General features: G+C 44.4%; 1 protein-coding gene across 5 annotated transcripts in view; it reads left to right on the top strand.

Annotated features, from left to right (window-relative positions):
* The window catches only part of disp1 (dispatched homolog 1 (Drosophila)), a 123,018-nt gene that overhangs the window by 90,516 nt on the left and 19,560 nt on the right, over positions 1–12,942 (top strand). For 4 of the 5 annotated variants that reach the window (XM_005724780.1, XM_005724782.1, XM_005724781.2 and 1 more), the window contains one exon: positions 4,515–5,148. In XM_005724780.1, coding sequence (XP_005724837.1) covers positions 4,556–5,148 — 593 coding nt within the window. In that variant the 5' untranslated portion in view covers positions 4,515–4,555. Of the gene's footprint in view, positions 1–3,873; positions 4,042–4,514; positions 5,149–12,942 lie in introns of those variants that run through there. The other variant, XM_005724784.1, reaches the window with a different exon arrangement.

Raw genomic sequence — 12,942 nt, 5'->3', positions numbered from 1 at the left:
ACAGACAGACACAGACAGACACACACACACTGTGGTCTCCTGTGTGTATTTTTGTAATTGAAACTGTAGCACGAACCTCCTGTTTTTCCTCACTTGTTGGAAGCTTTTTTTTCTCATATTTTCTGTAATCCTCCGATTCTCTGCCCGTTCATGCTCCATAAATCATATTGATCTGAAACGGCCTCATTTTATGACTGTTGTGACTTCAATGAGAAGACGGGAAAATTAGTTTAGTCTGCCAAATATTTCACAGGTGAAGTTTTCAGAGAAAACCCATCTGTCTTCAGGTTTACCGCACAGGTGTGTACTAGTTCTCTTAGATCTGCACGACTACCTCCACGGGAGCTCTTTTTATTTATGAAACAAAATGAAAGAGTATACTTTCTCATGATTTGTGGATTTAACTGTATTAAATACAGAACATACTCCCACAGCGGTCGTCCTTAGTGAAAATTATTATGCAAATGATATTTTTCTCTGTTTTTCCTAAATAGTCGATTCAAATGACAGTCGGCATAATTTGAGTCATCAACCATTAGAGTACAATCCAACTGTTACTGAACAAAACTCCCAGTGAAATCAGCGGTTTTCAAAAATAAAAAAACTTAACATGCTTTGTTCCTAATTATTACGCACACAGAGTTTCAAAACATTTTATAGGTCGTAGAGAATTGAAAATGGTCATTTGTTGAATTTGCAGCATTAGTAGATCAATTTCACTGAAATCAAGCTATTTCAATCAAAAACATCTTAACAGGTCAAGTTACACATTAACATAGGACCCTTATTTGATAGCAGTTTTACAATTCTTGCATCCATGGAACTTGTAGGTTTTTGGAAATGTGTTTGCAGGATGTCAGAATAGCCTCCCAGAGCTGCTGTTTGGATGTGAACTGCCTCCCACCCTCAGTTTTGTTTTTTTGTTTTTTGCTTGAGGATCCTCCAAAGGTTCTCAGTAGGATTGAGGTCAGGGAAAAGTGGGGACCACACAAGTCTCTGGAGGATCCTACACTTTGATGTTCGCAGGGCTCCGGAGTCACCAGCAGCTTCAAATATGTGTTTGCTGCTTTGTGATGGTCTTTTAGCAGCTGCTCCTTTGCGCCTTTATCTGCACGAACCTGTGTGTGCTGTGACTCAGCCACAAATCTCTTAACATTATGGTGATCACACTTAGGTTTTCATGAAATATCTGAGGTTTTCATTACGTGTCCAAGACATTCAACTATTTCACACTTTTCAGCAGCAGAGATCGTTTCTCATTCCTATGTTGCTTGAAAATGGTGGTTTGCTTAATAATGTGGAACATCCTCCTTTAGTAGTTTTTCCTTTAATTGGGCTCACCTGGCAAACTAATGAACACAGGTATCCGAGACTGATTTCAGTGATACAAAGAGTCGTGACTCGTGAGACACAATTCCATCCAAGGGTTTAATTGAAAAACAACTTATTTAATCTTTATGACACTTAAACACAATTTGCACATTAATTTGGAGCACTGTGTAGAACCTGGAGCGAGTAATTGAGCTATGAGCATCTTTACTGGCAAAGTGAAAAATAATTTTTAAAAAAGTGATTATGGTCCAAAAATAGAAGTATGTGGGACAAAAACCGTCAAACATCTTTGTTGCCTGATTTATGACTCAGACACTTTCCTGATGAGTTCACAGCCACAGTCGTTCCTACAATCTCACAATGACAAGCTGAAAGATTTACTGAAGGCAACATTATGCTCACTCTAACATATGACACGTGCAGTGATCCTCCTTCCACCCTGAGCTTGTCAAACACTGCACTGGTGAGCGTGCTCTGTGTCGTCATGGTGGGACTTGAATTTGTAATATTTCCATCGACCGTCTTAAGTAGTTGCATATAGCTTCTGACTGAACGCCGAGGCCATCGGGGAGCGACTTGTGTCGCTGGTTATGAGTAAAATGACCCTTCAGATCCTTTACATGCTAGTTACATATCACTCATAGTTACTGTTCACTGCAGAATGACGCCGTTCTGCTACCTTATGATTGTTGCCTATGAGAGCAGACTAAGAAGAGTTAGACTGATCAGTGATTGCAGACTCTGTAAAAAGTACTGACCTTTAGTCAAGGTACCAGCTTGTGCCACTGGTAGGTGAACTTTAAGGCAGTGCTAAAGGGTGAGGTCTTTGCATAGCTGCATCATTGGAAAACATCTGCACTTGCTTCAATCAAATATAAGCCCACTCTGGCTGGGAAGATATTATGGTTATCCCGAGGAGCTCCGCGGATATCTCACCACCTGTGAGGAGTGGTTAAAAAGACTTGAAATGTTGCTTATTTGTGCCTGTATCATCAAAGTACCAGTAACAGTGGGGTTAGTCATATATACTGAAGGAGAGAGGGACAAGGTGCTACATGCCAGAGCCTGGGGAAAGAGGAGAAGAGACGAGTTAATCTCACATGATCTCCTGGGGAAGTAAACCTCAGTAAAAACCGATGCAGTTTATGACGTAAAGGCTTTGAAAAATGATCCCTTTAATGAAAGAAAGAGTGAGTTGTGCCATGAAGTACCCAAACATGTAAAACTGAACTTGTAGAGCTGTATAAGGGCAGAACGGCGTCTGTTTTTTCTTGCTTCGGTCTTATCCAGAGTGCGTGACGTGCTTTCAGGGAGCTCGGTCGGTTCACATTCCAGCAAAATCACGGTTTTCCTTAAGTGTGCCAAAGTGGACACCGCACAACAAATGTTGTACGTGTTGACCAATCACAGTTGAAATGGCTAATTCAGTAAAGTTGAAAAGTCTGCATGTTTTAAATCTAAATGTTTTTGCATGTGTAATGTCATTAGTGTGTTATTTTTGCTGAATGTGCCGTTTTTCTTCGGCCCTCTCTGGGGCCCCTCGCTGTGAATGGAAAAGGATTTTCTCCTTACTTTCTCAGGACTGGTAGTTTGGAGTTTTTAGGAGACTCTGATGAATAAATAAATAAACATGCATCTTTCTTTGCCTTTAGACAACAATTCTGATGGCAAAAGAGCCAAACGGGACAGGCCAAAAAATAAAAATAAATAAATAAATAAATAAATAAACAAACAAGGCTTTTGTTTTAGACTAGATAAACAGATGACCCTAACAGAATTTGACTTTGAAATGAAAAGATCAGGATAAACATGTCTGTCAAACTGCAGACGGACGAAATCAGAAATGGGAGAAGATCCTGGTTCCATCCAAAGACTGAAAAAATTAGCAGATGGTGCCTCCAGCAGCTCATTTACGTGTTTATTCTCATTTATTATCTGTCCAAACATCCAAGTGTAAGAATGAGTCCGTGCTTTGTGTTGTGGATTATTTACAGACGAGGATCCGTGACTTTGTGGAGCCGCTCGTCTCTGCTTGGACTCACTGTGAGGACAAGACTCCAAAAACTCACTGTCGCTCGCCAAGAAATAATCAGTCACATAACTCCAACTTGTCTTGTTTACACTTCGGTTTTCTCTGGATTACACAGAAGCAGCAGCGTTTTTGTTTTTCCCCGCTCTCCCCAACTTTGGGACGGACGGACCTGCCTCAAGTTTCTAATAGCGGGTGGAAGCAGCAGCATGACACGGACATGCAGATGTTAAAATATAACTTCAGTTATATCGTTGAAAGCCCGATTGCAGTCAGAGCTGCAATCGGGCATTAACGGAGCACGGTCAAGTCAAAATTGGGACAGTTGTGTGGTGTAGGTGCAGTTTTAGTTGGTGCGCAGCTGTTTGCTTCCATTTGTTTATGTAGCGGCAGTTTGCTCTAATTTAAGCTGATTTATTTAGCAAAATGGTAAATGGCCTGTATTTGTATAGCGCTTTGACTTAGTCCCTAAGGACCCCAAAGCGCTTTGCACGTTCAGTCATCCACCCATTCACACACTGGTGACGGCAGCTACATTGTAGCCACGCCCGCCCTGGGCCGCACTGACGGAGGCGATGCAAAGATGATCCCAGCTGGCCCATATGGGATGAGCTCCCTTGTAACAGGAAGAAACCTCCAGTAGGACCAGGGTTCGGGGAAGGGCAGCCGTTGGATTAAAGGTGAGGGCAGCTGAAGGGTCAGTCAGTATTTGCTGGCAAACAGCTGGTGAGTGCATTCCCACCTCAATCAGGGAAAATGTGTTTGAAAAAATGAAATGCTCAGACAAATCTGAATTTGTGAAAAAGCTCTCCACCACTTCACAACAATATTGCTGTTTGGCCTGAGTGTATTAGTAACTTATCACGATACCTTATCAGCCTTTTGCCCCACCCCAGCTCTTCGTGGGAAAGAGACTGTCCCTTGTATCTCCATATTTAGTAGACTGATAAGACAACGATAAAGAGAAACATTAAAGGACTCCTCCATGGTGAGGCTCATCAGTGTGTATGCTGCTGCAGTGACACCGACAGTTGTAACAACTGCATCACATTCTGAATGCACGTTGCAATGCTAGAATCGAAATGAGAAAAACTAATAGTAAATTGTGGTAAGTGAGAGAATGACCACTAAAATGTATCATCTCCCTCTGCAGAGGAGTGACGGTGTCCGTGACCGGCCCGCTGGGAGAGGACGATGGCCCTGAGCGATGGAATTGGCGACCCTCTGGCCCTCAGCAACGGTGGGCAGCATCCTCTCAGCGGACACGCACCTTCAAACATCAGGACAGCAGTCAGCAGTGGCCAGGACCCTCTCACATGCGACCCTGCTAGTGACTGTCTGACAGCAGGAGGAGATGAAGACGCAGCATCAAAGCTGCAGCAGCAGCCACACACTATTCAGCGAGTGAACAGAGCGAGCCAGAACGGTGGCGTGCCCAAACAGAATGGTTCCCTGAGGAGTCTTCCCCCAGCATCGGCCGCCTCTTCTTCTCCTGCCGTCGCCGTCAGAAGCCACCTTCCCTCCACTGTGCCCCCGTCCTCTTCCTCTGCTGCGCTCTGCTGCCAGCACTGTCACTTCCCCTCCGCTGTGTGCTGCCCTTGTGGCCGGCAGGAGTGCCCGCTCTTCCAGAGTCCAGGTCCCGGCTCTGTTCCCCACCCAGGGACCGGTTCATCCTGCCCGTGCTGCCTCTCTGCCTGCACGTACCCTCACCCTCATTCTCTTCACCACCACCATCAGCAGCGCTGGCAGGAACACCTTCAGAGCCAGACACAAGCACCAGGGATCAGGTAGTTTTTCTTCTTTCCCCCCTCATTTTTCCAAAACCTTAGTCCGGCCCCTTTTCCACGAATACCTACTCGGATCGACCGGCTTTCCGTTACAATCCAGTGTGGGTGCTTATCGTCATAGCAACATGTCCGAGCATCCCGCGACATAGTTAATATGCGACACGAACGCTACAAAAAATGTGGACGCCGAGGCGGGAATATACCTGCTGCTCGGTCTGTGTCTCTCCGTCACACTCGGGACCACGGCAGTGTTTTTGTTGCCGGGTTTCAAAGCTGGCAGCTTTAATTTTTGTGAACAAGACGCTCCCGTGACTCATCGAGTGTAAAAGAAACTGTGCTGAGTCGATCCTAATGGAAAAGAGGCTTAAATGATCAACTAGTGCCGCTTTGTGTGTTGCCTGTGCTGGCCACGCACACGTTGCTGTTTCCTGCCCTCGTCCTTGTTTGTTGACTCCAAACACACTGTTAGTCTGAAGGTCTCACAGTTTTTGAGGCCCCCCCCGCCTGTGCCCCTGTGCTACATGCCAGATCTCTCAGACTGGAATGCAACACAGTGGTTATGGATGTTGGGGACTCGTCATGTCCATCATTAATATAAATGGACTATAATTTTAAGTGTTCTCCTGAGGGCTCAGTCTGTGCTTGAGTTTTCCTCTTTGGCGTACGCCCCTTTACAGCCGATGGATGACGACCAGTCGCTCAGATTAGGGTTCATATTTGACGTTTTTGGGTTGCAAAGTTGGTTTACGTGTGTTATTTGGTTTGCTGGACTCTTCAGATTTGTCGTATCAAAATGTTTCAAGCAAAGATAAGACGGGAAGTTCTCAGGTTTTTCCTTAACCCGCCATGGACATGTGGACTCCCTGTGCCGGGAGTGTGCCTTCTCCATTTGAAGCAGGATTTTTACATTTGTTGGCAGCTCCTTCCTCAGCTGATCCATATTTAGCGAGTTGGCTCTTTCCCTTTTACTCCCACACTGCAGGCCTATCCCACATGTGAAACTGGAACCATTCAATGCCCCGTGTGCTCATTTGCATAATCCTATATTTACCAACCCAGCAGACCAGGGCGGGCAAGAGGTGAATTTTTGCTGAATTATTTACTCATGTCGGCTCCCTTTCCACGGTTGCAGGTCGCTGTGGGGATTCTCTTTACTTCTCTTTACTTCTCAACGTGGAATTTTCCTCACTCAAATAAAGTCACATCCCCCACTCATAAGTTTCATTACAAAAAGAGAGACGTTGTGGGTGGCGTTGAAAGATGAGGTTTGTGTAGCCTCAGTGGGTACACACACTAGACCCTGGGTGGGCACAGGAAAGCAAAACACTGATTGTGTTGCAGGCGTTTAGATGCATCTGCTGGCCTCTGTGGTTCTGTCCTCTGTGCTTTCTGTTACTGTTTCTCTCACTCCATTAACACTCTCACTATGTCTTCTTTCTTCCGCCCCCCCCCCCCCTCAAATCTTTGAATTACAGACCCTGGGTGGGGGTGTGTGTGTGTGTGTGTGTGTGTGTGACACACAGGAAGTGATATACCTGTCTCAGTTGTGCCGTTTTGTCCTGAACCCAGACGCTAACAACAACAACCTTAAGCATTTGTCTCCTCTTTCTCTGGTACTGCTGGAGTTCAGTTGTAGTTGTGTAGAAGTCTTCTCCCAATACGTTTGATCATTTGGAGGCACGCAGTCAGACAAGATGGTGTCAGATATCGTTTTGATCTGCCAGATTAGCCTCTGAGGTCACAGCACACTCGCGTCTCACACAGAGTTGTAACGTCAGTGCTTCGGGGAATCTTTTTACGTCTGTTTCACAACAGGGGATTTTTCTGCCCCTGTTCACGGCTTCACAAAACATGAATCCATGTTGTGAGATTAGCCCGTGCTTTCTTTTCTAATGTTTCTATTTTGAGAACGATCAAAAGCCTTCGTTTTTTTTTTGTTCGTGCATGGATTCAACCAAATCTTTGGAGAGGTCCAAGCACCACTCAGCAGCAGTTTGGGTCTGTTAGAAGCATTAGGAGCATGTATGTGTCTGCGCTGTAAGATTAGCTATGTAGCCACTTTGTGTGGTTTAATTAAGATCGAGCAGTAGCACGGCGTCCTTGGGAATGGCTTTCCCAGTCAGGACCAGGCCTGCTGACAGGTTTAAGGGACTTTCTGTAAGATACAGCAGTTGAGAAGTCAGTTGTATTTATATAGCACTTTGGTCAACAGTTGTTGTTTTTAAAAGTACTGTACGATAAAAGAATCTGATAAAATTTAAAAGTAAAATAAAAGATAAGAAAATAATAAGAATAAAATAATGACAGACTCATACAGAATTAAAAGGCAAAGAGTAAAAATGGGTCTTTAAATGAGTTTTAAAAGTATCCAGTGTTGGAGAGGTCCTGATATGTAAAGGCAGTTTATTCCACAGTTTGCAGCAAAAGCCCGATCTCCTCTGTTTTAATCTGGACCTGGGGACCACTAGAAGCATTTGGTCCGCAGACCTCAAACATCTCGCCGGAGTATACAAATTTAAAAGATCAGAAAGATATATATATATAGGAGCTAGTCCATGCAATGTTTTACAAACAAGTGTCAAGATCTTAAAATCAATTTGAAAACTGAGGCGAGTATAGGGGATGTGTGCTGCAGCATTTTGAACCATTCGGCCAATAGATGACGAAGTAACACCAGAGTAGTAGCTCTACAGATATGTATCGGATTCAGCACCACATACGAAAGTGACCCCGATCGGATTTGTGCCGTTCACACTGTCACACCATGATCGGATATGGGTCGCATAGGGTCAGAAAAGTCGGATTGGATGCGCTTTCGCCTGCAGTGTGAATGTAGCCTTAGTGACCAGAATCCAACCAGCTGCTCCAGTTTTCTAAAAGTCTCCATAGGTACGTGTAGGAGGAGGCTGCAGCTGGTGGAGCTTCTCTGAGCTCGGCACAGTCACACCAGCGCTGCACCTGCAGCACGTTCTGCTGGTCCTTCAGAGCAGCTACCAATCATCTTTGAGGTTATAATTGCTGCCAATCAAAGCTGGGACACTTGGGCCAACACTACAGTGCAGTGCTGTTCTCGCTCTGCAGTGAAACCGTCATCACGAGGGAGAATGGTCGTGTAGCTTCAGGGCACCTGAGGTCCAGCTAAGCTGCTTCTGCATCCATGACCCAACAACAGCAGCCGAAACAGCTCAAGCATCCAGGGTCACTCTGAATATTTCACCTCTCTCCTCTTGTGCTCCAAGTGCCGCTCCCTTCTTTACCGACTCCTTTCTCAACCGCTCCTGTTGTTTATGGCAACCGCAGGTTTGGCTGAGCTCCGTGCCTGGTAGGACTGCAAAAATTCCCGCGTCTGTCTCTCTCGCTCTCCCTCTGACGCCGCCTCGGAAAAGGTCAGCTTTTATAATCTGGAGCGAGTTTGAATTTTGTGGTATTTGTATACTGCAGGTGGTTTGGTTGCTATGACACCTGGGAAAACATGACCGTGAAGTGCAGACCAGTTCATCAGGTGTCATTTTGGAGCTTTATCAGCTGATTTATCAGCTGATTTATCAATCAGTTATCTTCAGGGGAACAAACGTCTCTGTCCAGCTTTTATTTCTTTGCAGTATTGGCAATTTATCACTCTCCACATTTTTCCCTCTTCCTGTGTTTTTCTGTCAGACAGCTGCAAGCCTCAACCAGCAAAGGTCTGTTTGAAAGTGATCCATTTTCTTGGTATTTCAGGGTGTCAGCTTGATGAGGATTAGCACATTACCAAGAAGAACAAGTGTTTGTAAGGCCTTTGTGGTGCCTGTTCCCGAGCTTTGTCAGCTGCCTCACCAAATAAGGCGCGTTTGTGGGAATGTATCCTGTTTTTGTGTTTGAACACTGTGTGTCAGCCTTTTTATTCAGTCTTCACATAAGCCTTTTACCCTCAACCTTAATGTGCAAGAACTAAGAAGCTGGATCGTGCAGTTGTAACTATTTTGGCTGTTTTTGGCTTTGTTTTATTCACTCAATATTAAGTTATTAGCCCATGGTACATGATACACCCATTTCAAATGAGACGATTGCTTGGCTGTATGCATGTGTGTACATTTTGTGGCTCCTGGGGCGTTTCTGAAAGCTCTGTGATGGATGGGGGAGATTTCCGGGCATCCTGTGTGTCTAATCCTCTGTGTACTGCAGCGGAGCTACAAGCTTATCCCAGGATACATGTGTGACATATCAGGACTGTACACAGTAAACCTCAGTGCAGAGCAGGGCGATATGACCAAAAATATTTATCACTATATACATTTGAAAACTTGCGATAACGATATAACTGACGATATAATTGACACGAGACAAAATACTTTACAACTCCACAATTTTATTAGTGCAAAAAAAACCCATCAATGTATTTTCACTTAAACAAGCAGCTGTTTTTTATGTGCATTAAAGTTACACAAAGTTACCTTGCACAGTACGTATCACTCTGCGAGGCTCCGCCTACGATAGCTGTAATGCTCCGACAATCCATCAAGCGGTGCGGCTTCGTAGCTTAGCAAAGTCGTACTGAAACATCTGACAGATTTTCGAGCGCCGTGCACATAAAATCGTCTCGAGGTCAGTAAACACAACCAGAGTTCATACATAAGTAGGGATGGGTACCGGTGTCCGGTGCCATCTGACATAAACGGTAGTAACCAGACCAAAAAGCAGCGCACATTTCGGTGCTTTATTTCGGTGCTTTTTTTTTCCTGAGCTGTGATACACTTCTAGCCAATCATTTTACGTTTCCGAGGATAGTAGGCGGGGCCAGGTACGTACGTTCTTTTAGAGCAGAGCTACAGATTAAAATGCCCAAGGCGAAAAGTCTGGCTGTACTTCACAGCAAAATATGCAAACTCAGCAGCAACAAGTGCTTTAAGCTGATACTGTGATACTGTCAAAGGAGGTAACACCAAGAATCCGATGAAACACCTGGCGACGCATAGCGTTTTTTTTAAAAGCCGAGAAATGTGCCGTATGATAGCTTGCTGCGAGACCTCACACCGAGCGCACCTACTGTGCGTGGGTTGCCTGTTATCTGACCCGGAGTTAGCAATATCCCCCAAAAACCCCGAAGAGGAGAGTCCTGGCCCCTAGCCCTGCCAGTGTGTCAGAAATGATGAGGATGATGATGCAGCAGCAGCCGTTCTTCTCTGCGTGAGTAGCTTAATGTTCGTGTGTAATTTACGTTGAGTAGGCTAACCACGTTATTACATTAATGCATGTAAGGTGAACTAGCAAACATCATCATAGCTACATGCGGCTGTCTTCTTGTTTGATGGCAGATACTCCCTTCACCCTGGGCAAAAAGGCTAAAATGACCAAAGAAAAAGTGGAAAACAGTTAAACATGAGAGGTTTTTGGACAAAGTTTGTGTTTTTTCCATTGTTTAAGCACTGCTTCCAACCAAGAGTGATACCATATATGCCCCATAGCTGCAGAAAAGGCTAACATTGTTATCTTTTTACAAAAAACCAGCTGAACATGAGAGGTTTTTGGACCAATTTTGTGTTCTCCATTCTTTAAGCACCGTTTGAGCACCGGCACCGTTTCAAAAGTACCGATTTGGCACCGGTATCGGATAAAACCTAAACGATACCCATCCCTATACATAAGGCACACGGGATTATAAGGGACACTGTCTGATTTTAAGTACGCCGTATTTTCCAAACAACACGGTAATAACGGCGGCCCGCTAGCATGCGCTACCAAAAATAGTGCTTTGTTGTGTATCTGACGGGCGAAAGCTAAACCAGTTCCACACCAGTGAAGCTGCAGCATTTTTACAAACCAGTTCAGGTTCATCTGTTTCATTCAACGATCTGTTGTCGCCCTTCTCATTCTCCGTCGCCGCCATGCTTTTTCTGCCATGTGCGTATGAAAACAAAGGCGCTGTGCACGCGTGTTTTACCCATATTCTATCGCCATATTTCATTTTCCTATCGATGCCCAACATTATACTGGTATGATATGGCCCAGCCTTACTGCAGATGTTAGTATAATGACGACCACACACACACACACACACACACAAAACAAACCAAGATGCTGTTATGGTAGGACCATAAGGTTCTAGCTCTTCATCCAATAGCAGGAGGGGGTCATAAATGCAAACCTACTTAAACGAACTGCTGAACGTCATGGACAGTCTTAGCTCGCCTAAAGGAAAGCATAGCAGACCTTCCCACTCGAAGGTAGAGGCCATATTTGCAGGTGAAATATTAAACATATTTGCAACAGCCTGAATGATCTTTTCTAGCACTTCATGTCTGACAATGTGTCAGGTTACAAATTATATATGAATAATTTATATTATTTCAAACAATATCAACGCGGCCTAGAGCTAGAATTACAGTTTAGACCTTCACGTAGCTAATCACACAGGGGTCCAATTTCACTGCATGTAACGTGGACGTGTGACATTGTGAGGTCTTCCCCTGCCAAACATTAGACTACTTTAGGGCAGCACAAACCAAAACCTTGGTAGACCTATATGTAACTGGGCCTGCACAGCACAATGGAATGAGCTGGAATGCCAAATATCAGCTCATATTCACCTACAGTAGGTGAATATAAGCATCAGAACCACACAGCTTCATGATCCAAGCCCTGGACTGGACCGCTACAAACATCTTGGAGAAAACCAAACCAGGGAAAGACTGATACGGTGGAGATCCTACAACCCTGAATTCATCCCAAATAAAACTGATAGTCGATTTGAGAAATGGGAAGATACAGGTTTGATTAAATATGGGACTGCTTTGAAGATTTGAACGAACAAAGACTGACAAATGAAGCGTTGGCATAATAAGCAAAGGCTTGAGCCAATACCTTTTGATTAGCCTTGTCTCCTGCTTTCTTGCTTTGTGGTAGATCTTTGTTCTGTATTCATTGAGATATTTGAATGCTAATCAGTAAAATCAAAATCAAATACAAATTGGACATCATATACCGGACAGACGCACGTGTGACATTAGAAAAAGCAAATCCATTATCATTCAAAACCTTGTATTTAGGTCTTTGTCTTCAGGCTCTGGGAGCAGGACAGACATCTAGGATGTCATTCCAGAGCCTGTCTCCAGCTCGGGGGTCATAAGCTCTGGTGTTGCTGTTACCACGGCAACCACTGTTACCTTCACCATATCCTCTCTCAGCTCTTGATATTTCTTAAGCTTCTCGTGTTCCTTCTTCCTGATGTTGTTGTCGCTCTCACACCCACACAAATATCTATGTATACATTTATACCTCGGTATACATTATACATGTATACCCCTCGCCTCTGCCAGTGCGCCCCAGGGCAGGTGTGTGTGTGTGTGTGTGTGTGTGTGTGTGTGTGTCTCTGAATGTAGTGTAAAGCACTTTGGGGTCCATAGGGGCTAAGTAAAGCGCTATACAAATGCAGGCCATTTTACATTTACACCAAAAGGAGAGTATACCGTGTGCAAATATACATACCAGATGTGTTGATTTACTCTTGTTTTTCCTTCATAATAAAGTGTGTTTGAAACAGGCAACACCCATGTGGAGATGAACAGCCCGTTTCTTGCTCATGTTTCCTCTCCTGCATTTTTGAACTTTTGCTTGGAATTTTCCAGACTCCCTCCCCGCGTCACAACACTCTCCTAATGTGAATGCACACTCGCAAAAGCACAGTGTCTCTGTGTGAAGGAGCTCAAGGAACAGAATTTGACTTATTACGTTTCCAAGTATCATCTTTGACCAATGTAAAACAGAGCTAATGAACACAACTAGAGCACTTGTTTGCCACGTTGCACTTCCCAGCAA

Source organism: Pundamilia nyererei, unplaced genomic scaffold, assembly GCF_000239375.1.
Source record: "Pundamilia nyererei isolate P.nyererei 1_Seehausen unplaced genomic scaffold, PunNye1.0 scaffold00013, whole genome shotgun sequence".
NCBI lineage: Eukaryota > Metazoa > Chordata > Actinopteri > Cichliformes > Cichlidae > Pundamilia > Pundamilia nyererei.
This window is presented reverse-complemented; position numbering and strand designations above follow the sequence as displayed.